Consider the following 26,072-nt stretch of genomic DNA (forward strand, 5'->3'; position numbering starts at 1 on the left):
AATTAAAGCTACACTCGTTGTGAATCCAGCCAACATGTCAGATTTCAAAAAGGCTTTTCCGCGAAAGCAAACGATGCTATTATCTGAGGATAGCACCTCCGTAAACAAAGAGAGAAACCATATTTCAACCCTGCAGGCGCGGCACAAAACGCAGAAATAAAAATATAATTAATGCCTTACCTTTGACGAGCTTCTTCTGTTGGCATTCCAATATGTCCCATAAACATCACAAATGGTCCTTTTGTTCGATTAATTCCATCGATATATATCCAAAATGTCAATGTATTTGTTGCGTTTGATTCAGAAAAACACCGGGGTACAGAGTCAATGTGGAGGCTATATACAGGGTATTACGGTACAGAGTCAATGTGGAGGCTATATACAGGGTATTACGGTACAGAGTCAATGTGGAGGCTAAATACACATGCAACAGAGTCAATGTGGAGGCTATATACAGGGTATTACGGCCAGAGTCAATGTGGAGGCTATATACAGGGTTTTACGGTACAGAGTCAATGTGGAGGCTATATACAGGGGTACCTACAGAGTCAATGTGGAGGCTATATACAGGGGTTCCGGCACAGAGTCAATGTGGAGGCTATATACAGGGGGTACCGGTACAGAGTCAATGTGGAGGCTATATACAGGGGGTAAACAGAGTCAAATGGGCTATTTATATGGGGTACCGGTACAGAGTCAATGTGGAGGCTATATACAGGGTGTTACGGTACAGAGTCAATGTGGAGGCTATATACAGGGGGTACCGGTACAGAGTCAATGTGGAGGCTATATACAGGGGGTACCGGTACAGAGTCAATGTGGAGGTTATATACAGGGGGTACCGGTACAGAGTCAATGTGGAGGCTATATACAGAGGGTACCGGTACAGAGTCAATGTGGAGGCTATATACAGGGTATTACGGTACAGAGTCAATATGGAGGCTATATACAGGGGGTACCGGTACAGAGTCAATGTGGAGGCTATATACAGGGGGTACCGGTACAGAGTCAATGTGGAGGCTATATACAGGGGGTACCGGTACAGAGTCAATGTGGAGGCTATATACAGGGGGTACCGGTACAGAGTCAATGTGGAGGCTATATACAGGGGGTACCGGTACAGAGTCAATGTGCAGGCTGTACACACCACCACCTGGTATAGAGGTCCTGGATGGCAGGAAGCTTGGCCCCAGTGATGTACTGGGTGGTACGCACTACCTTCTGTAGTGCATTGTGGGCGGAGGCCATACCAGGCAGTGATGCAACCAGTCAGGATGCTCTCGATGGTGCAGCTGTAGAACCTATTGAGGATCTGAGGACCCATGCCAAATCTTTTCAGTGTCCTGAGGGGGAATAGGTTTTGTCGTGCCCTCTTCACAACTGTCTTGGTGTGTTTGGACCATGTTAGTTTGTTGGTGATGTGGACACCAAGCAACTTGAAGCTCTCAATCTGCTCCACTACAGCCCCGTCGATGAGAATGGGGGCGTGCTCGGTCCTCCTTTTCCTGTAGTCCCTAATCATCTCCTGAGTCTTGATCACGTTGAGGGAGAGGTTGTCCTGGCACCACACTGCCAGGTCTCTGACCTCCTTCCTATATGTGGTCTCGTCGATGTTGGTGATCAGGTGTACGTACCACTGTTGTGTCATCTGCAAACTTAATGTTGGAGTCGTGCCTGGCCATGCAGTCATGGGGGAACAGGGAGTACAGGACGGGACTGAGCACGCATCCCTGAGGGGCCCCTGTGGTGGCGATCAGCATGGCGGATGTGTTGTTACCTATCACCTGGGGGCGGCCCGTCAGGAAGTCCAGGATCCAGTTGCAGAGGGAGGTGTTGAGTCCCAGGGTCCTTCTTAGCTTAGTGATGAGCTTTGAGGGCACTATGGTGTTGAACGCTGAGCTGTAGTCAATGAATAGCATTCTCACATAGGTGTTCCTTTTGTCCAGGTGGGAAAGGGCAGTGTGGAGTGCAATAGAGATTGCTTCATCTGTGGATCTGTTGGGACGGTATGCAAATTGGAGTGGGTCTAGGGTTTCTGGGATGATGGTGTTGATGTGAGCCATGACCAGCCTTTCAAAGCACTTCATGGCTACAGACGTGAGTGCTACCGGTCGCTAGTCATTTAGGCAGGATTCCGTTAGTGTTATTGGGCACAGGGACTATGGTGGTCTGCTTGAAACATGTTGGTATTACAGACTCAGACAGTAAGAGGTTGAAACTATCAGTGAAGACACTTGATAGTTGGTCAGCGAATGCTTGGAGTACAGGTCCTGGTGATCCGTCTGGCCCTGCGGCCTTGTGAATTGACCTGTTTAAAAGGTCTTACTCATGTCGGCTGCGGAGAGTATGATCACCCAGTCGTCCAGAACAGCTACTGCTCTCATGCATGCCTCAGTGTTGCTTGCCTCGAAGTGAGCATAGAAGTGATTTAGCTCGTCTGGTAGGCTTCTGTCACTGGGCAGCTCGTGGCAGTGCTTCCCTTTTGTAGTCTGTAATAGTTTGCAGGCCCTGCCACATCTGACGAGCGTCGGAGCCGATGCAGTACGATTCAATCTTAGTCCTGTATTGGCGCTTTGCCTGTTTGATGGTTCGTCTGAGGGTGTAGCGGGATTTCTTAAAAGCGTCTGGGTTAGAGTCCTGCTCCTTGAAGCTCTGCCCTTTAGCTCAGTGTGGATGTTGCCTGTAATCCATGGTTTCTGGTTGGGGTATGTACGTACAGTCACTGTGGGGACGATGTCATTGACGCACTTATTGATGAAGCCAATGACTGATGTGGTGTATTCCTCAATGTCATTGGATGAATCCCAGAACATATTCCAGTCTGTGCTAGAAAAACAGTCCTGTAGTTTAGCATCTGCTTCATCTGACCACTTTTTTTATAGGCCGAGTCTCTGGTGCTTCCTGATTTATTTTTTGCTTGTAAGCAGGAATCAGGTGGGTAGAATTATGGTCAGATTTGCCAAATGGAGGGTGGGGGGAGAGCTTTGTACTCATCTCTGTGTGTGGAGTAAAGGTGATCTAGAGTTGTTCTACTCTGGTTGCACATTTAACATGCTGGTAGAAATTAGGTAAAACGGATGAGAGTTCCCCCCCCATTAAAGTCCCCGGCCACTCGGGGTTTTCCTGTTTGCTTATGGCCGTATACAGCTCATTGAGTGAGGTCTTAGTGCCAGCATTCATGTGTGGTTCCTTCAGAAATACTCCTTGACTACATGTTGTTGTGTTACAGCCTGAGTTCAAAATGGATTAAATATGGGTTTTTTTTCTCACCCGTCTACACACAATAACTTATATTGAGAAAGTGAAAACATGTTTTTAGAAGTTTTTCTTGGCCATTCATGTTTTTAGAAATGTTTGAAAATTGATTGAAAATGAAATACAGAAATATCTAATTTACATATATAATAGTAATATATAATAGTATATAATAGTACTTATACCCCTGAAACATGTTAGAATCATCTTTGGCCGTGATTAGAGTTGTGAGTCTTTCTGGGTAAGTCTCTAAGAGCTATTACAGCTGTGAGTCTTTCTGGGTAAGTCTCTAAGAGTGATTACAGCTGTGAGTCTTTCTGGGTGAGTCTCTAAGAGCTATTACAGCTGTGAGTCTTTCTGGGTAAGTCTCTAAGAGCGATTACAGCTGTGAGTCTTTCTGGGTAAGTCTCTAAGAGCTATTACAGCTGTGAGTCTTTCTGGGTAAGTCTCTAAGAGCTATTACAGCTGTGAGTCTTTCTGGGTAAGTCTCTAAGAGCTATTACAGCTGTGAGTCTTTCTGGGTAAGTCTCTAAGAGCTATTACAGCTGTGAGTCTTTCTGGGTAAGTCTCTAAGAGCTATTACAGCTGTGAGTCTTTCTGGGTAAGTCTCTAAGAGCTATTACAGCTGTGAGTCTTTCTGGGTAAGTCTCTAAGAGCTATTACAGCTGTGAGTCTTTCTGGGTAAGTCTCTAAGAGCTATTACAGCTGTGAGTCTTTCTGGGTAAGTCTCTAAGAGCTATTACAGCTGTGAGTCTTTCTGGGTAAGTCTCTAAGAGCTATTACAGCTGTGAGTCTTTCTGGGTCTTTCTAAGTCTCTAAGAGCTATTACAGCTGTGAGTCTTTCTGGGTAAGTCTCTAAGAGCTATTACAGCTGTGAGTCTTTCTGGGTAAGTCTCTAAGAGATATTACAGCTGTGAGTCTTTCTGGGTAAGTCTCTAAGAGCTATTACAGCTGTGAGTCTTTCTGGGTAAGTCTCTAAGAGCTATTACAGCTGTGAGTCTTTCTGGGTAAGTCTCTAAGAGCTATTACAGCTGTGAGTCTTTCTGGGTAAGTCTCTAAGAGCTATTACAGCTGTGAGTCTTTCTGGGTAAGTCTCTAAGAGCTATTACAGCTGTGAGTCTTTCTGGGTAAGTCTCTAAGAGCTATTACAGCTGTGAGTCTTTCTGGGTAAGTCTCTAAGAGCTATTACAGCTGTGAGTCTTTCTGGGTAAGTCTCTAAGAGCTATTACAGCTGTGAGTCTTTCTGGGTAAGTCTCTAAGAGCTATTACAGTTGTGAGTCCTTCTGGGTAAGTCTCTAAGAGCTATTACAGCTGTGAGTCTTTCTGGGTAAGTCTCTAAGTGCTATTACAGTTGTGAGTCTTTCTGGGTAAGTCTCTAAGAGCTATTACAGCTGTGAGTCTTTCTGGGTAAGTCTCTAAGAGCTATTACAGCTGTGAGTCTTTCTGGGTAAGTCTCTAAGAGCTATTACAGCTGTGAGTCTTTCTGGGTAAGTCTCTAAGAGCTATTACAGCTGTGAGTCTTTCTGGGTAAGTCTCTAAGAGCTATTAGAGTTGTGAGTCTTTCTGGGTAAGTCTCTAAGAGCTATTACAGCTGTGAGTCTTTCTGGGTAAGTCTCTAAGAGCTATTACAGCTGTGAGTCTTTCTGGGTAAGTCTCTAAGAGCTATTACAGTTGTGAGTCTTTCTGGGTAAGTCTCTAAGAGCTATTACAGCTGTGAGTCTTTCTGGGTAAGTCTCTAAGAGCTATTACAGCTGTGAGTCTTTCTGGGTAAGTCTCTAAGAGCTATTACAGCTGTGAGTCTTTCTGGGTAAGTCTCTAAGAGCTATTACAGCTGTGAGTCTTTCTGGGTAAGTCTCTAAGAGCTATTACAGCTGTGAGTCTTTCTGGGTAAGTCTCTAAGAGCTATTACAGCTGTGAGTCTTTCTGGGTAAGTCTCTAAGAGCTATTACAGCTGTGAGTCTTTCTGGGTAAGTCTCTAAGAGCTATTACAGCTGTGAGTCTTTCTGGGTAAGTCTCTAAGAGCTATTACAGCTGTGAGTCTTTCTGGGTAAGTCTCTAAGAGCTATTACAGCTGTGAGTCTTTCTGGGTAAGTCTCTAAGAGCTATTACAGCTGTGAGTCTTTCTGGGTAAGTCTCTAAGAGCTATTACAGCTGTGAGTCTTTCTGGGTAAGTCTCTAAGAGCTATTACAGCTGTGAGTCTTTCTGGGTAAGTCTCTAAGAGCTATTACAGCTGTGAGTCTTTCTGGGTAAGTCTCTAAGAGCTATTACAGCTGTGAGTCTTTCTGGGTAAGTCTCTAAGAGCTATTACAGCTGTGAGTCTTTCTGGGTAAGTCTCTAAGAGCTATTACAGCTGTGAGTCTTTCTGGGTAAGTCTCTAAGAGCTATTACAGCTGTGAGTCTTTCTGGGTAAGTCTCTAAGAGCGATTACAGCTGTGAGTCTTTCTGGGTAAGTCTCTAAGAGCTATTACAGCTGTGAGTCTTTCTGGCTAAGTCTCTTAAGAGCTTTGCACACCTGGATTGTGCACCATTTTCCCCATTATTGTTGTCAAAAATAATTCAAGCTCTGTCAAATGTGTTGATTATGGATAGACAGCCATTTTAAGGTCTTGCCATAGATGTTCAAGTAGATTTAAGTCCAAACTGTAACTCGGCCACTCAGGAACATTCACTGTCATCTTGGTAAGCAACTCCAGTTTAGATTTGGGTTATTGCCCTGCTGAAAGGTGAATTCATCTCCCAGTGTCTGATGGAAAGCAGGATTTTGCCCATGTTTACCTCAATTCCATTTATTTTTTACCCTGGAAAACTCCCCAGTTCTTAACAATTACAAGCATACCCATAACATGATGCAGCCACCACTATGCTTGAAAATATGGAGAGTGGTACTCAGTAATGGGTTGTGTTGGATTTGCTCCAGACATAACACTTTGTATTTAGGGGAAAAAGTTAATTTTGCCACATTTTGTCCAGTATGACTTTACTGCCTTGTTGCAAACACAAGAAATGTTTTGGAATATTTTTTATTCTGTACAGGCTTCCTTCTTTTCTCTCTGTCAGTTAGGTTAGTATTGTGGAGTAATTTGTGTAGGCCAGTGACAAAATAATAATCCAATTCAAAGTGAATCAGTAACACAACAAAATGTGTTAAAAGTCAAGGGGTGTGGATACTTTCTACAGGCATATCATGATCCTCCCTAGAAGGGAGTACCCCTAGTACCCCCTGCCGTACCACTAGTACCCCCAGCTGTACCCCTAGTACCCCCTGCCGTACCCCTAGAAGCCCTGCCGTACCCCTAGAAGCCCTGCCGTACCCCTAGAAGCCCTGCCGTACCTCCACTCCTCCTGGGGTGTCTCAAACACCTCCCCTCCGATGACCTCGTTGTCTGGGTTGAGACAGATGCGGATCATGAGCTCCATAGCCTGATCTCCCCACTCGTTGTCCCGCCGGGCCTTGTTCAGATGAAACAGAGCCTCACTCACCCTGTACACATGCCTGGAGGGGGGAGAGTTCTAGTTATCTTTGAACCATATCTTATTGTCTGCCAGTGGTTCTATACAGCTAGAGACTAGACACATGCTATAGACCTAGAGACTAGACACTCACTAAACAGCTAGTTCTATACAGCTAGAGACCAGACACTTAATATACAGCTAGTTCTATAGAGCTAGAGACTACACTTACTATACAGCTAGAGACTAGACACTTAATATACAGCTAGTTCTATACAGCTAGAGACTAGACACTTAATATACAGCTAGTTCTATAGAGCTAGAGACTAGACACTTAATATACAGATAGAGACTAGACACTTAATATACAGCTAGTTCTATAGAGCTAGAGACCAGACACTTAATATACAGATAGAGACTAGACACTTAATATACAGCTAGTTTTATAAAGCTAGAGACTAGACACTCACTAAACAGCTGGTTCTATAGAGCTAGAGACTAGACACTTAATATACAGCTAGTCCTATACAGCTAGAGACTAGACACTTAATATACAGATAGAGACTAGACACTTAATATACAGCTAGTTCTATAGAGCTAGAGACTAGACACTTAATATACAGATAGAGACTAGACACTTAATATACAGCTAGTTCTATACAGCTAGAGACTAGACACTCACTAAACAGCTAGTTCTATAGAGCTAGAGACTACACTTACTATACAGCTAGAGACTAGACACTTAATAGACAGCTAGTTCTATACAGCTAGAGACTAGACACTTAATATACAGCTAGTTCTATAAAGCTAGAGACTAGACACTTAATATACAGATAGAGACTAGACACTTAATATACAGCTAGTTTTATAAAGCTAGAGACTAGACACTTAATATACAGATAGAGACTAGACACTTAATATACAGCTAGTTCTATAGAGCTAGAGACTAGACACTTAATATACAGCTAGTTTTATAAAGCTAGAGACCAGACGCTTAATATACAGATAGAGACTAGACACTTAATATACAGCTAGTTTTATAAAGCTAGAGACTAGACACTTAATATACAGATAGAGACGAGACACTTAATATACAGCTGGCTCTATACAGCTAGAGACCAGACACTTAATATACAGATAGAGACTAGACACTTAGTATACAGCTAGTTCTATAGAGCTAGAGACCAGACACTTAATATACAGCTAGTTTATAAAGCTAGAGACTAGACACTTAGTATACAGCTAGTTCTATAGAGCTAGAGACCAGACACTTAATATACAGCTAGTTCTATAGAGCTAGAGACTAGACACTTAGTATACAGCTAGTTCTATAGAGCTAGAGACCAGACACTTACTATACAGCTAGTTCTATACAGCTAGAGACTAGACACTTAATATACAGATAGAGACTAGACACTTAATATACAGATAGAGACGAGATATTCCCTACACAGATAGAATGAAAAGTAGAAGAGAGAAAAGTCACCTGTGTCATATTCCTCTTCCTAAAAAAAATATATATATTTTTTCTTACAACTTTTGGATATAAGACCAGTAGTAAAGGTCTTTACAGTAGTTGTTGTAATAGACACTCACCAGTAGTAAAGTCCTTTACAGTAGTTGTATCCAGGCTCAGTGGTAGCTCCGTGGTTGTGGTGCTCACAGGCTTGAAACAGAGCCAGGGCGTCATCCAGTCTGGCTGACCGTCTCAGCACCTGGATGCACTTGGCCAGGAACACGTAGTTATCTATGGGACAGTAACAATATATGTATACAATATATTATATATAGTATAGTATAGTATACAATATATGCTGCTATACACTGAATTCAACGTCTAGATCCCTCAACTCTGGAACAGGACGCAAAGGGGCCTGATTTAGACCTGGGACACTTGGTGGGTGATTCCTCTCTAATCAGGGACTGATTTAGACCTGGGACACTTGGTGGGTGATTCCTCTCTAATCAGGGACTGATTTAGACCTAGGACACCAGGTGGGTGATTCCTCTCTAATCAGGGACTGATTTAGACCTGGGACACCAGGTGGGTTATTCCCCTCTAATCAGGGCCTGATTTAGACCTGGGACAGCAGGTGGGCGATTCCCCTCTAATCAGGGCCTGATTTAGACCTGGGCCACCAGGTGGGTGATTCCCCTCTAATCAAGGACTGATTTAGACCTGGGACACCAGGTGGGTTATTCCCCTCTAATCAGGGACTGATTTAGACCTGGGACACTTGGGTGATTCCCCTCTAATCAGGGACTGATTTTCCTCTCTAATCAGGGACTGATTTAGACCTGGGATTCCCTCTCTAACCAGGACCTGGGACAGCAGGGGTGATTCCCCTCTAATCAGGGACTGATTTAGACCTGGGACACCAGGTGGGGTCAGGGACTGATTGGGACACTTGGTGGGTGATTCCCCTCTAATCAGGGACTGATTTAGACCTGGGACAGCAGGTGGGCGATTCCCCTCTAATCAGGGCCTGATTTAGACCTGGGCCACCAGGTGGGTGATTCCCCTCTAATCAAGGACTGATTTAGACCTGGGACACCAGGTGGGTTATTCCCCTCTAATCAGGGACTGATTTAGACCTGGGACACCAGGTGGGTTATTCCCCTCTAATCAGGGACTGATTTAGACCTGGGACAGCAGGTGGGTGATTCCCCTCTAATCAGGGACTGATTTAGACCTGGGACACCAGGTGGGTTATTCCTCTCTAATCAGGGCCTGATTTAGACCTGGGCCACCAGGTGGGTTATTCCTCTCTAATCAGGGCCTGATTTAGACCTGGGACACCAGGTGGGTGATTCCCTCTCTAATCAGGGACTGATTTAGACCTGGGACACCAGGTGGGTGATTCCCCTCTAATCAGGGACTGGTTTAGACCTGGGACACCAGGTGGGTGATTCCCCTCTAATCAGGAACTGATTTAGACCTGGGACAGCAGGTGGGTGATTCCCCTCTAATCAGGAACTGATTTAGACCTGGGACACCAGGTGGGTGATTCCCCTCTAATCAGGGACTGATTTAGACCTGGGACAGCAGGTGGGTGATTCCCCTCTAATCAGGAACTGATTTAGACCTGGGACACCAGGTGGGTGATTCCCCTCTAATCAGGGACTGATTTAGACCTGGGACACCAGGTGGGTTATTCCTCTCTAATCAGGGCCTGATTTAGACCTGGGCCACCAGGTGGGTGATTCAACTCTCATCAGGGACTGATATAGACCTGGGACACCAGGTGGGTTATTCCTCTCTAATCAGGGCCTGATTTAGACCTGGGACACCAGGTGGGTGATTCCTCTCTAATCAGGGCCTGATTTAAACCTGGGACAGCAGGTGGGTGATTCCCCTCTAATCAGGGACTGGTTTAGACCTGGGCCACCAGGTGGGTGATTCCCCTCTAATCAGGGACTGATTTAGACCTGGGACAGCAGGTGGGTGATTCCCCTCTAATCAGGGACTGATTTAGACCTGGGACACCAGGTGGGTTATTCCTCTCTAATCAGGGCCTGATTTAGACCTGGGCCACCAGGTGGGTTATTCCTCTCTAATCAGGGCCTGATTTAGACCTGGGACACCAGGTGGGTGATTCCTCTCTAATCAGGGCCTGATTTAAACCTGGGACAGCAGGTGGGTGATTCCCCTCTAATCAGGGACTGATTTAGACCTGGGACACCAGGTGGGTGATTCCCCTCTCATCAGGGACTGATTTAGACCTGGGCCACCAGGTGGGTGATTCCCCTCTAATCAGGGCCTGATTTAGACCTGGGCCACCAGGTGGGTGATTCAACTCTCATCAGGGACTGATTTAGACCTGGGACACCAGGTGGGTGCAAATAATTATCAGGTAGAACAGAAAACCAGCTGTAATCTGGACCTCGTAGGGTCAGATTTGAATACCCCTGGGTACATGGGTAAGATACCCAGACAGAATCCAAATAAAGTCAAAATAAACATGAGACCCAGTAACAGTAGTCTGTTTAAAATATAACATGTTCCTGGGCATCATGTACCTGGGCATCTGTCCATCAGTCCAAGGAATATCTCCACAGACTCATCAAACTTCTCCTCCTTCAACTTGATATCTCCGAACACCTTCAGGCAGACACAGGAACATGATGCTTATGTCAACCTTCCCAGTGTACTCTAGCACGTATAATGTACAAAGAGGAGAGAGGACTAAACCATTGTGGCCTCTGGGGGATGTTAAAAAGAGGAGAGAGGACTAAACCATTATGGCCGGTGGGGGATGTTATTTCGAGAAGAGGACTAAACCATTGTGGCCTCTGGGGGATGTTAAAAAGCGGAGAGAGGACTAAACCATTATGGCCGGTGGGGGATGTTATTTCGAGGAGAGGACTAAACCATTGTGGCGTCAGGGGGGTGTTATATAAAGGAGAGAGGACTAAACCATTGTGGCGTCAGGGGGGTGTTATATAAAGGAGAGAGGACTAAACCATTATGGCCTGTGGGGGATGTTATATCGAGGAGAGAGGACTAAACCATTGCGGCGTCAGGGGGGTGTTATATAGAGGAGAGAGGACTAAACCATTGTGGCGTCAGGGGGGTGTTATATATAGGACTGGATCTTTATATTTCCCACTTGGATCCTGTTTCAGTAATAATGCAATCAGGCCTTGTTGTTGAGTGTCTGATAATCTACTGTTTATATAAGAGTGGATAAAACACGCTCATAACGTCCTCTGAGTATGTCAAAAAAAAGATTGGTAGACCTCCACTGGTATATCTCCACTGGTAGATCTCCACTGGTAGATCTCCACTGGTAGATCTCCACTGGTAGATCTCCACTGGTAGACCTCCACTGGTAGATCTCCACTGGTAGATCTCCACTGGTAGACCTCCACTGGTATATCTCCACTGGTAGACCTCCACTGGTAGACCTCCACTGGTATACCTCCACTGGTATATCTCCACTGGTAGACCTCCACTGGTAGATCTCCACTGGTAGACCTCCACTGGTAGATCTCTACTGGTATACATCCACTGGTAGACCTCCACTGGTAGACCTCCACTGGTATATCTCCACTGGTATATCTCCACTGGTAGACCTCCACTGGTAGACCTCCACTGGTAGACCTCCACTGGTAGACCTCCACTGGTATATCTCCACTGGTATATCTCCACTGGTAGATCTCTCCACTGGTAGACCTCCACTGGTAGATCCACTGGTAGACCTCCACTGGTAGATCTCCACTGGTAGATCTCCACTGGTATATCTCCACTGGTAGATCTCTCCACTGGTAGACCTCCACTGGTAGACCTCCACTGGTAGATCTCCACTGGTATATCTCCACTGGTAGATCTCTCCACTGGTAGACCTCCACTGTAGATCTCTACTGGTATCTCCACTGGTATATCTCCAATGGTAGATCTCCACTGGTAGATCTCCACTGGTATATCTCCACTGGTAGACCTCCACTGGTAGATCTCCACTGGTATATCTCCACTGGTAGACCTCCACTGGTAGATCTCCACTGGTAGACCTCCACTGGTATATCTCCACTGGTAGACCTCCACTGGTAGATCTCCACTGGTAGACCTCCACTGGTAGACCTCCACTGGTATATCTCCACTGGTATATCTCCACTGGTAGATCTCCACTGGTATATCTCCACTGGTAGACCTCCACTGGTAGATCTCCACTGGTATATCTCCACTGGTAGATCTCCACTGGTAGACCTCCACTGGTACTGGTATATCTCCACTGGTAGACCTCCACTGGTAGATCTCCACTGGTAGTATATCTCCACTGGTATATCTCCACTGGTAGACCTCCACTGGTAGATCTCCACTGGTAGACTGGTATATCTCCACTGGTATATCTCCACTGGTATCTCCACTGGTAGACCTCCACTGGTAGACCTCCACTGGTATATCTCCACTGGTAGATCTCCACTGGTATAGATCTCCACTGGTAGATCTCCACTGGTAGATCTCCACTGGTATATCTCCACTGATAGATCTCCACTGGTAGACCTCCACTGGTAGATCTCCACTGGTAGATCTCCACTGGTATATCTCCACTGTAGATCTCACTGATAGATCTCCACTGGTAGATCTCCACTGGTATATCTCCACTGGTAGATCTCCACTGGTATATCTCCACTGGTATATCTCCACTGGTAGACCTCCACTGGTAGATCTCCACTGGTAGACCTCCACTGGTATATCTCCACTGGTATATCTAGTATACATCCACTGGTAGTATCTCCACTGGTAGATCTCCACTGGTAGATCTCCACTGGTATATCTCCACTGGTATATCTCCACTGGTCCATAGATCTCTCCACCACTGGTATATCTCCACTGATAGATCTCCACTGGTAGATCTCCACTGGTATATCTCCACTGGTAGACTTCCACTGGTAGACCTCCACTGGTAGATCTCTCCTGGTATATCTCCACTGGTATATCTCCACTGATAGATCTCCACTGGTAGATCTCCACTGGTATATCTCCACTGGTAGACTTCCACTCCACTGGTATATCTCCAGACTGATAGATCTCCACTGGTAGATCTCCACTGGTATATCTCCACTGGTAGACTTCCACTGGTAGACCTCCACTGGTAGATCTCCACTGGTAGACCTCTACTGGTATACATCCACTGGTATACTGGTAGACCTCCACTGGTAGACCTCCACTGGTATATCTCCACGGGTAGACCTCACTGGTATATTTCCACTGGTAGACCTCCACTGGTAGACCTCCACAGACCTCCACTGGTAGACCTCCACTGGTATATCTCCACTGGTAGACCTCCACTATTAGACCTCCACTGGTATATCTCCACTGGTATATCTCCACTGGTAGACCTCCACTGGTAGACCTCCACTGGTATATCTCCACTGGTAGATCTCCACTGGTAGACCTCCACTGGTAGATCTCCACTGGTAGATCTCCACTGGTAGACCTCCACTGGTAGACCTCCACTGTTAGACCTCCACTGTTAGACCTCCACTGGTATATCTCCACTGGTAGACCTCCACTGGTATATCTCCACTGGTAGATCTCCACTGGTATATCTCCACTGGTAGATCTCCACTGGTAGATCTCCACTATCTCCACTGGTAGATCCTCCACTGTTAGACCTCCACTGTTAGACCTCCACTGGTATATCTCCACTGGTATATCTCCACTGGTATATCTCCACTGGTAGACCTCCACTGGTATATCTCCACTGGTAGACCTCCACTGGTAGACCTCCACTGGTAGACCTCCACTGGTATATCTCCACTGGTATATCTCCACTGGTAGGTCTCCACTGGTAGACCTCCACTGGTATACCATCCATCCCTGGAGTTTTCCCAGCCTTAAATGTTTTAATTGTATCTAGAAGTTCCTCCTCTGGTATAATTGTATTAATTAATTGTATCTAGAAGTTCCTCCTCTGGTATAATTGTATTAATTAATTGTATCTAGAAGTTCCTCCTCTGTAATTCACCGGAGTCTTTCTGTACAGATGTTAATATTACATTATTAACAGAAAAAATATCCGTACAATTATCGTCGGATAGAGGTAATGGAGGAGACAAACAAAAACATACACTTAAAGTACTTTGCTTCCTCTTTCAAAATATAATTTGGTGACTCCGTATTTTGTAACAAGTTTGAGTAACTTGTTTTTGGTAGCATTTCTATGTTGAAGTATTTTTCCACAAATTCCAAACTGTTGCCACAAAGTTGGAAGCACAGAATCGTCTAGAACGTCATTGTGTGCTGTAGCTTTAGGATTTCCCTTCCCTGGAACTAAGGGGCCTGAACCATGAAAAACAGCCCCAGACCATTATTCCTCCTCTACCAAACTTTACAGTTGGCACTCTGCATTTGGGCAGATAGCGTTCTCCTGGCATCCGCCAACCCAGATTCGTACGTTGAAATGAGTTTCCACTGCTCCAGAGTACAATGGAGGTAAACTTTACACCACTCCAGCTGACGCTTGGCATTGTGCATGGTGATCTTAGGCTGTTCGGCCATGGAAACCCATTTCATGAAGCTCCCAATGAACAGTTCTTGTGCTGATTTGCTTCCAGAGGCAGTTTGTAAACTCTGCAGTGAGTGTTGCAACCGAAGAGCGACAATGATAACGCGCTATAGCACTCGGCGGGTTCCATTCTGCCTACCACTTCGCGGCTGAGCCGTTGTTGCTCCTAGACGTTTCCACTTCACAATAACAGCACTTACAGTTGACCGGGGCATCTCTAGCAGGGCAGAAATTTGACGAACTGACTTATTGGAAAGGTGGCATCCTAGGACGGTGCCACGTTGAAAGTCACTGAGCTCTTCAGTAAGGCCATTCTAATGCCAATGTTTGTCTATGGAGATTGCATGGCTGTGTGCTCAATTGTATACACCTGTCAGCAACGGGTGTGGCTGAAATATCTGAATCCACTAATTTGAACGGGGTGTCCGCATACATTTACATTTACATTTAAGTAATTTAGCAGACGCTCTTATCCAGAGCGACTTACAAATTGGTGCATTCACCTTATGACATCCATACTTTTGCATATATAGTGTATATAGAGGAGAGAGGATTGTACCATTGTGGCGTCAGGGTGGAGGGCATCCTTCGCCAGCACTTCTTCAACCTGCATCAGGGCTTCGTCCGTCTTCCCATTCTCCAGGTAAAACTGGGCTAACTCCAGACTGATCTGAGAGGGGAACACAGATCAGATCTACAGAATATAGATACAGTTGAAGATATAGATCAGATCTACAGAATATAGATACAGTTGAAGATATAGATCAGATCTACAGAATATAGATACAGTTGAAGATATAGATCAGATCTACAGAATATAGATACAGTTGAAGACATAGATCAGATCTACAGAATATAGATACAGTTGAAGATATAGATCAGATCTACAGAATATAGATACAGTTGAAAATATAGATCAGATCTACAGAATATAGATACAGTTGAAGTTGGAAGTTTACATCCACTTAGGTTGGAGTCATTAAAACTCATTTTTCAACCACTCCACAACTTTCTTGTTAACAAACTATAGTTTTGGCAAGTTGGTTAGGACATCTACTTTGTGCATGAAACAAGTCATTTTTCCAACAATTGTTTACAGACAGATTATTTCACTTATAATTCACTGTATCACAATTCCAGTGGGTCAGAAGTTTACATACACTAAGTTGACTGTGCCTTTAAACAGCTTGGAACGTTCCAGAAAATGATGTCATGGCTTTAGAAGCTTCAGCCTCCAGTATTTATGCTGCAGTAGTTTATGTGTCGGGGGGCTAGGGTCAGTTTGTTATATCTGGAGTACTTCTCCTGTCCTATTCGGTGTCCTGTGTGAATCTAAGTGTGCGTTCTCTAATTCTCTCCTTCTTTCTTTCTCTCTCTCGGAGGACCTGAGCCCTAGGACCATGCCCCAGGACTACCTGACATGATGGCTCCTTGCTGTCCCCAGTCCACCTGGCCATGCTGCTGCTCCAGTTTCAACTGGCCTGGGCCCTAGGACCATGCCCCAGGACTACCTGACATGATGACTCCTTGCTGTCCCCAGTCCACCTGGCCATGCTGCTGCTCCAGTTTCAACTGTTCTGCCTTACTATTATTCAACCATGCTGGTCATTTATGAACATTTGAACATCTTGGCCACGTTCTGTTATAATCTCCACCCGGCACAGCCAGAAGAGGACTGGCCACCCCACATATGCTCTCTCTAATTCTCTCTTTCTTTCTCTCTCTCGGAGGACCTGAGCCCTAGGACCGTTCCCCAGGACTACCTGACATGATGGCTCCTTGCTGTCCCCAGTCCACCTGACTGTGCTGCTGCTCCAGTTTCAACTGTTCTGCCTTATTATTATTCGACCATGCTGGTCATTTATGAACATTTGAACATCTTGGTCATGTTCTGTTATAATCTCTACCCGGCACAGCCAGAAGAGGACTGGCCACCCCACATAGCCCGGTTCCTCTCTAGGTTTCTTCCTAGGTTTTGGCCTTTCTAGGGAGTTTTTCCTAGCCACCGTGCTTTTACACCTGCATTGTTTGCTGTTTGGGGTTTTAGGCTGAGTTTCTGTACAGCACTTTGAGATATCAGCTGATGTACGAAGGGCTATATAAATAAATTTGATTTGATTTGATTTGATTCTGATAGGCTAATTGACGTCATTTGAGTCAATTGGAGGTGTACCTGTGGATGTATTTCAAGGCCTACCTTCAAACTCAGTGCCTCTTTGCTTGACATCATGGGAGATTCAAAAGAAATCAGCCAAGACCTCAGATAAAATAATTGTAGACCTCCACAAGTCTGGTTCATCCTTGGGAGCAATTGCCAAATGCCTGAAGGAACCACGTTCATCTGTACAAACACTAGTACGCAAGTATAAACACCATGGGACTACGCAGCCGTTATACCGATCAGGAAGGAGATGCATTCTGTCTCCTAGAGATGAACGTACTTTGGTGCAAAAAGTGCAAATCAATCCCAGAACAACAGCAAAGGACCTTGTGAAGATGTTGGAGGAAACAGGTACAAAAGTATCTACATCCACAGTAAAACGAGTCCTATATCGACATAACCTGAAAGGCCGCTCAGCAAGGAAGAAGCCACTGCTCCAAAACCAACATAAAAAAGCCAGACTACGGTTTGCAACTGCACATGGGGACAAAGTTCATACTTTTTGGACAAATGTCCTCTGGTCTGATCAAACAAAAATAGAACTGTTTGGCCATAATGACCATCATTATGTTTATAGGAAAAAGGGGGAGGCTTGCAAGCCGAAGAACACCATCCCAACCGTGAAGCACGGGGGTGGCAGCATCATGTTGTGAGGGTGCTTTGCTGCAGGAGGGACTGGTGCACATCACAAAATAGATGGCATCATGAGGCAGGGAAATTATGTGGATATATTGAAGCAACATCTCAAGACATCAGTCAGGAAGTTAAAGCTTGGTCGCAAATGGGTCTTCCAAATGGACAATGACACCAAGGATACTCCCAAAGTTGTGACAAAATGTCTTAAGGACAACAAAGTCAAGGTATTGGAGTGGCCATCACAAAGCCCTGACCTCAATCCTATAGACAATTTGTGGGCAGAACTGAAAAAGCGTGTGTGAGCAAGGAGGCCTACAAACCTGACTCAGTCACACCTGCTCTGTCAGGAGGAATGGGCCAAAATTCACACAACTTATTGTGGGAAGCTTGTGGAAGGCTACCCGAAACGTTTGACCCAAGTTAAACAATTTAAAGGCAATACTACCAAATACAAATTCAGTGTTTGTAAACTTCTGACCCACTGGGAATGTAATGAAATAATTAAAAGCTGAAATAAATAATTCTCTCTACTATTATTCTGACATTTCACATTCTTAAAATAAAGTGGTGATCCTAATTGACCTAAACAGGGAATATTTACTAGGATTAAATGTCAGGAATTGTGAAAAACTGAGTTTAAATTTATTTGGCCAAGGTAAACTTCAGACTTCAACTGTATATATACACACACACACACATGCTAGATCAGTTCTCTAGTCACAGAGAAAACAACAAGACAAACTGCCCACACTCCTCACCTCCTGTCTGTTCTCCTGATGGCTACTATAGCCTGGTTGTAGTAATATTAACCTCGTCTGTTCTCCCGATGGCTACTATAGCCTGGTTGTAGTAATATTAACCTTGTCTGTTCTCCCGATGGCTACTATAGCCTGGTTGTAGTAATACTAACCTTGCTGTCTGTTCTCCTGATGGCTACTATAGCCTGGTTGTAGTAATATTAACCTTGTTGTCTGTTCTCCCGATGGCTACTATAGCCTGGTTGTAGTAATACTAACCTTGTTGTCTTTTCTCCTGATGGCTACTATAGCCTGGTTGTAGTAATACTAACCTTGTTGTCTGTTCTCCCGATGGCTACTATAGCCTGGTTGTAGTAATACTTGGTCCTGTCTACAGCGGTCCTGCTACGGTAGTGTCTGGCCAGCTGACAACAGATGGAACACAGCACGGTTCTCTCCTGCTCCAGCAGCTCTGGGCGCTCTGTCTGACACCGCTTCAGGACACTGACCTGGACACTGTGGGCCTGGGAGAGACAAACACCGTGGAACACAGCCCATTTGTAAAGGAAGTGCTCCTCACACGAGGTACCATTAGTGAAAACAGATCACCACATAGCACATAGTCACACACTGGCTACAGTCATACTGAGAGATACTAGTTACTGTACTGTCTGTTACGGACAACATTAACACAAGTGGAAAATGACTGTATCAACATGTCACTGTTCTAAGACCTTCTCCAAGAGGTCCTGGACTGATCAGAGTAGTGAGTCCAACCTTCTCCATAGTAACCCTAACGCTAACCTTCTCCATAGTAACCCTAACCTTCTCCAGAGTAACCCTAACGCTAACCTTCTCCATAGTAACCCTAACCTTCTCCAGAGTAACCCTAATGCTAACCTTCTCCATAGTAACCCTAACCCTCTCCATAGTAACCCTAACCCTGACCTTCTCCATAGTAACCCTAACCCTCTCCAGAGTAACCCTAACCCTGACCTTCTCCAGAGTAACCCTAACGCTAACCTTCTCCATAGTAACCCTAACCCTAACCTTCTCCAGAGCAAGCCTAACACTAACCTTCTCAAGAGTAACCCTAACTCTAACCTTCTCCATAGTAACCCTAACTCTAACCCTGACCTTCTCCAGAGTAACCCTAATGTGAACCTTCTCCATAGTAACCCTAACTCTAACCCTGACCTTCTCCAGAGCAACCCCAACCTTCTCCAGAGTAACCCTAACGTGAACCTTCTCTAGAGTAACCCTAACTCTAACCCTGACCTTCTCCATAGTAACCCTAACTCTAACCCTAACCTTCTCCAGAGTAACCCTAATGCTGACCTTCTCCATAGTAACCCTGACCTTCTCCAGTGTAACCCTAACGCTGACCTTCTCCATAGTAACCCTGACCTTCTCCAGAGTAACCCTAACCTTCTCCATAGTAACCCTAACTCTAACCTTCTCCATAGTAACCCTAACCCTAACCTTCTCCAGAGTAACCTTAACGCTAACTTTCTCCATAGTAACCCTAACCTGGGCCTTCTCCATAGTAACCCTAACTCTAACCCTGACTTTCTCCATAGTAACCCTAACTCTAACCCTGCCCTTCTCCATAGTAACCCTAACTCTAACCCTGACCTTCTCCAGAGTAACCCTAACCTGGGCCTTCTCCAGATTAACCCTAACTCTAACCCTGACCTTCTCCATAGTAACCCTAACTCTAACCCTGAACTTTCTCCATAGTAACCCTAACCTGGGCCTTCTCCAGATAAACCCCAACTCTAACCCGGACCTTCTCCAGATTAACCCTAACCTGGGCCTTCTCCAGAGTAACTCTAACCCTGACCTTCTCCATAGTAACCCTAACCTGGGCCTTCTCCAGATTAACCCTAACTCTAACCCTGACCTTCTCCAGTGTAACCCTAACTCTAACCCTGACCTTCTCCATAGTAACCCTAACTCTAACCCTGACCTTCTCCAGTGTAACCCTAACTCTAACCATGACCTTCTCCACAGTAACCCTAAAGCTAACCTTCTCCAGAGTAACTCTAAGCCTTACCTTCTCTAGTGTGTCCTGGACTGATCCCTGGTCAGCATAGTGTGCTCTGGCTAGCAGCAGAAAGTACTGCACGTTGCTCCTCAGGCTGGAGACGGTCAGTGTACCATCATCACAGTGCAGAGCGGTCATCAGAGTCCTCTGGGCCTTGCCATAGTGACGCAGCTTCAGTAGCAGCTCTACCAGGTCCACCACCAGAGAGTCATGACCGCCCAGCTTCACTGCGCTCTCATAGTGACGGACAGCCTGCAAGACCAATTGGGTTAGATATAAATACAATCATAGTGACTGACAGCCTGCAAGACCAATTGGGTTAGATATAAATACTCTCATAGTGACTGACAGCCTGCAAGACCAATTGGGTTAGATATAAATACTCTCATAGTGACGGACAGCCTGCAAGACCAATTAGGTTAGATATAAATACTCTCATAGTGACGGACAGCCTGCAAGACCAATTGGGTTAGATATAAATACTCTCATAGTGACTGACAGCCTGCAGGACCAATTGGGTTAGATATAAATACTCTCATAGTGACGGACAGCCTGCAAGACCAATTGGGTTAGATATAAATACTCTCATAGTGACTGACAGCCTGCAAGACCAATTGGGTTAGATATAAATACTCTCATAGTGACGGACAGCCTGCAAGACCAATTGGGTTAGATATAAATACTCTCATAGTGACTGACAGCCTGCAAGACCAATTGGGTTAGATATAAATACTCTCATAGTGACAGACAGCCTGCAAGACCAATTGGGTTAGATATAAATACTCTCATAGTGACGGACAGCCTGCAAGACCAATTGGGTTAGATATAAATACTCTCATAGTGACGGACAGCCTGCAAGACCAATTGGGTTAGATATAAATACTCTCATAGTGACTGACAGCCTGCAAGACCAATTGGGTTAGATATAAATACTCTCATAGTGACGGACAGCCTGCAAGACCAATTGGGTTAGATATAAATACAATCATAGTGACTGACAGCCTGCAAGACCAATTGGGTTAGATATAAATACTCTCATAGTGACTGACAGCCTGCAAGACCAATTGGGTTAGATATAAATACTCTCATAGTGACTGACAGCCTGCAAGACCAATTGGGTTAGATATAAATACTCTCATAGTGACTGACAGCCTGCAAGACCAATTGGGTTAGATATAAATACTCTCATAGTGACGGACAGCCTGCAAGACCAATTGGGTTAGATATAAATACTCTCATAGTGACTGACAGCCTGCAAGACCAATTAGGTTAGATGACAGCCTGCAAGATAAATACTCTGGGTTAGATATAAATGACAGACTGACAGCCTGCAAGACCAATTGGGTTAGATATAAATACTCTCATAGTGACAGACAGCCTGCAAGACCAATTGGGTTAGATATAAATACTCTCATAGTGACTGACAGCCTGCAAGACCAATTGGGTTAGATATAAATACTCTCATAGTGACAGACAGCCTGCAAGACCAATTGGGTTAGATATAAATACTCTCATAGTGACTGACAGCCTGCAAGACCAATTAGGTTAGATATAAATACTCTCATAGTGACGGACAGCCTGCAAGACCAATTGGGTTAGATATAAATACTCTCATAGTGACTGACAGCCTGCAAGACCAATTGGGTTAGATATAAATACTCTCATAGTGACTGACAGCCTGCAAGACCAATTGGGTTAGATATAAATACTCTCATAGTGACGGACAGCCTGCAAGACCAATTGGGTTAGATATAAATACTCTCATAGTGCCGCTACCCCCGTATATAAAGCCTCGCTACTGTTATTTACTGCGGATCATTAATTATTTGTTATTCTTCCCTTTTACTTTTTTTAAAGGTATTTTCTTAAAACTGCATTGTTAGTTAAGGGCTAAGTAAGCATTTCACTAAGGTCTACCTACACCTGTTGTATTCACCACGTGACAAATAAAATGTGATATAATTTGAGTGGGACAGGATGTTAAGGGTGGAGCTCCAGATTGAACTGGAGGAGTCCACTTCCTGTGCAAACATACATCCGCAACGATACCAAGAGATTCCATACCTTTGTGGCTAATACGGTTGCAATGATCCGTGACCTACCGAAAGCAAAACAGTGGAGGTATTTGAACTCCAAAACACAACCCAGCCGATGATGCCTCAAGAGGATTACATGTTGAAATGTTCCTGAACTCGAAGAGATGGCGCAAAGGACCAGAATTCCTGGAGAAAACAGAAACTCAATGGCCGAAAGTCCCCGAGGAGCTTGGCTCCATCCCTCCGGATGATCCAGAGGTGAGAAAAGACGTAATCGTAAACAGTGTGGAAGAAAAGAGTCCGACCAGCAAACTGATTGAGTACTATTCAACATGGAACAGCTTGAAGAAATCAGATGCCTGGATGCTGAAACTGAAGAAACGTCTTCTACAGTTAAGCCAGAAAAGGAGTTCACAAAAACTGATCCAGGATCAGATCAGAGTCTAACAAACTCACTGAAGGAACAAATTAACAAGTTCAAACTGATTTTTGGACAAGAAAGTCTGTCTGTGGCCTAGATGAAGCAGAAACGGTCATCATCCGATTTAAACAAAGACCGTACTTTAAACAAGAAATTGCACTTGTTGTGAAAGGAAGACAATGTGCCGAGGGAAGCAGCTCAATCTGTAAACGTTATCCAATTGTTGAAAATGGCATTCTGAGAGTGGGAGGAAAGTTAAGCAAAGCTGCTATGAACTAAAGAATCCTATGATCCTTCCCAAAGACTCCTACATCTCTAGACTGATCTTACTCCACATCCATGAGCAGGTTGGCCACTCTGGGAGAGGCCACATGCTTTCTAGACTTCACCAGCGATATTGGATACCCTGTGCCAACTCTTTAGCAAGGAAGATCCTTAAGAGCTGTGTCTTTTGCAGGCGGATGCAAGCTAGATCTGGAGAACAGAAGATGGCCGACCTTCCACAAGATCGGATGTCACCTGATTTGCCTCCTTTCACCCTTGTGGGCATAGATTACTTCAGATTACTTCAGATTACTTCAGCCCCATAGAGGTGAAGCGGTATGGTGTGATCTTTAGTTGCCTTGTGAGTTGAGTTGTCCACCTAGAAGTAGCTAGTTACCTGGATACTGATTCCTGCATCAAAGTCCTGCGCAGGTTCATATGTCGAAGAGGCCCAATAACAAGTATCAGAACAGACAATAACACCAACTTTGTTGGAACACACAGAGAGCTAGGAGAAACTCTGAAAGAGCTGGATCACAACAACATTCAAAATGCATTACTGAAGGAAGGAGTGAAATGGTCACTCAACCCTCCCTCTGGAGCCAACTATGGGGGATCAGGGAGTATCTTCCACTTATGCAGGAGAGGAACAAGTGGAACCAAGCTAAGAGAAACAGTCCTGGAGGCCTTGTTGTCATCATGATGACACAGCCCCAATATGGACGACACAGCCCCAAGATGGACAACACAGCCCCAAGATTGACGACACAGCCCCAAGATTGACGACACAGCCCCAAGATGGACAACACAGCCCCAAGATGGGGACAACACAGCCCCAAGATGGGGACAACACAGCCCCAAGATGGACGACACAGCCCCAAGATTGACGACACAGCCCCAAGATGGACAACACAGCCCCAAGATGGACGACACGGCCCCAAGATTGACGACACGGCCCCAAGATGGATGACACGGCCCCAAGATGGGGACGACACGGCCCCAAGATGGATGACACGGCCCCAAGATGGACGACACAGCCCCAAGATGGGGACGACACAGTCCCAAGATGGAGACGACACGGCCCCAAGATGGAGACGACACAGCCCCAAGATGGGGACGACACAGTCCCAAGATGGGGACGACACAGCCCCAAGATGGACGACACAGCCCCAAGATGGGGACGACACAGCCCCAAGATGGGGACGACACAGTCCCAAGATGGGGACGACACAGCCCCAAGATGGACGACACAGCCCCAAGATTGACGACACAGCCCCAAGATGGGGACGACACAGCCCCAAGATGGGGACGACACAGTCCCAAGATGGGGACGACACAGCCCCAAGATGGACGACACAGCCCCAAGATTGACGACACAGCCCCAAGATGGGGACGACACAGCCCCAAGATGGGGACGACACAGCCCCAAGATGGGGACGACACAGCCCCAAGATGGGGACGACACAGCCCCAAGATGGACGACACAGCCCCAATATGGGGACGACACAGCCCCAAGATGGACGACACGGCCCCAAGATGGGGACGACACGGCCCCAAGATGGACGACACGGCCCCAAGATGGAGACGACACGGCCCCAAGATGGACGACACGGCCCCAAGATGGGGACGACATGGCCCCAAGATGGACGACACGGCCCCAAGATGGGGACGACACAGCCCCAAGATGGACGACACGGCCCCAAGATGGAGACGACACGGCCCCAAGATGGACGACACGGCCCCAAGATGGAGACGACACGGCCCCAAGATGGACGACACGGCCCCAAGATGGAGACGACACGGCCCCAAGATGGACGACACGGCCCCAAGATGGAGACGACACAGCCCCAAGATGGACGACACAGCCCCAAGGAACTCTTTGTTGATGAGATGTGTGGTGGAAGCCAATCAGGTTACATATAAACACTCAGTGACTGACAGCCTGCAGGACCAATCAGGTTAGTGATATAAACACACAGTGACTGACAGCCTGCAGGACTAATCAGGTTAGTGATATAAACACACAGTGACTGACAGCCTGCAGGACCAATCAGGTTAGTTAAATAAACACTCAGTGACTGACAGCCTGCAGGACCAATCAGGTTAGTGATATAAACACTCAGTGACTGACAGCCTGCAGGACCAATCAGGTTAGTGATATAAACACACAGTGACTGACAGCCTGCAGGACCAATCAGGTTAGTGATATAAACACACAGTGACTGACAGCCTGCAGGACCAATCAGGTTAGTTAAATAAACACTCAGTGACTGACAGCCTGCAGGACCAATCAGGTAAGAAATAGAGTGAGGAAGGAGGGAAACAGTATGAGAACGTTCCTTAGTAAAATGGCAAACAGATAGCGCTTTCACTCTTGAGAAATAGTGTAAAAAGGGAAGAATGTTCTGTGTGAGCACTGAGCACTATTTGTGCTTGAATCTTTGCCGCAGCCTTTCCCGTCTACAATACCTGGTTGTACTGATGACTCATCACATAGGCTCGGCCCATCTTTCTCCACAGGGTTGCATCCCGAACCGTCCAGCTCATTGCCTCTTGATACACCTCAATAGCTCTCTCTGGCTGCAGAATAGAAATGTGATATTTGATATACCTGTCCGTGTCAATGCATTTGCAAAGCCCTACTAACGTGATGTGGACAGTCCATAATACGCAGTACACAAGGTACTACTGGTGAGACAGTTAAAACATTTAACACCCTCTTTAATCCAATTACAGTAGTGGTGCATTTTAATATTGATTTGGACCTATGGGTGGGCCCAGAAATCAAACCCACTGTCCTGACATTTCCAGATCCATGATCTACTGATCTACTACTGAGTTAAAGAGGACCAAGATCTACCTACTGAGTTACAGAGGACCAAGATCTACCTACTGAGTTACAGAGGGCCATGATCTACCTACTGAGTTACAGAGGACCAAGATCTACCTACTGAGTTACAGAGGGCCATGATCTACCTACTGAGTTACAGAGGACCAAGATCTACCTACTGAGTTACAGAGGGCCATGATCTACCTACTGAGTTACAGAGGA

The 26,072-nt window shown here is 45.6% G+C and overlaps 1 protein-coding gene and 1 long non-coding RNA gene across 6 annotated transcripts in view; both read right to left on the reverse strand.

Annotated features, from left to right (window-relative positions):
* LOC118378944 (tetratricopeptide repeat protein 21B) overlaps positions 1–26,072 on the reverse strand; it is a 72,345-nt gene that overhangs the window by 10,509 nt on the left and 35,764 nt on the right. For all 5 annotated transcript variants that reach the window (XR_008095082.1, XR_008095083.1, XM_052498530.1 and 2 more), the window contains exons 17-23: positions 25,490–25,600; positions 20,309–20,551; positions 18,585–18,776; positions 15,278–15,388; positions 10,727–10,808; positions 8,303–8,453; positions 6,588–6,749 (exon numbers count right to left, since the gene is read on the reverse strand). Coding sequence is in view for 3 of the 5 variants with exons in the window: in XM_052498530.1 (XP_052354490.1) it covers positions 6,588–6,749; positions 8,303–8,453; positions 10,727–10,808; positions 15,278–15,388; positions 18,585–18,776; positions 20,309–20,551; positions 25,490–25,600 (1,052 nt within the window). In the remaining 2 variants the exon portion in view is untranslated. The remainder of the gene's footprint in view (positions 1–6,587; positions 6,750–8,302; positions 8,454–10,726; positions 10,809–15,277; positions 15,389–18,584; positions 18,777–20,308; positions 20,552–25,489; positions 25,601–26,072) is intronic.
* Positions 8,721–9,886, reverse strand: LOC127916511 (uncharacterized). Its single transcript, XR_008095091.1, has 3 exons — positions 9,793–9,886; positions 9,253–9,350; positions 8,721–8,787 (listed from the first exon to the last, which is right to left on the reverse strand). It is a non-coding gene; the product is annotated as an uncharacterized LOC127916511 (long non-coding RNA).

The sequence above is a fragment of the Oncorhynchus keta genome, chromosome 4 (assembly GCF_023373465.1).
Source record: "Oncorhynchus keta strain PuntledgeMale-10-30-2019 chromosome 4, Oket_V2, whole genome shotgun sequence".
Classification (NCBI taxonomy): Eukaryota; Metazoa; Chordata; class Actinopteri; order Salmoniformes; family Salmonidae; genus Oncorhynchus; species Oncorhynchus keta.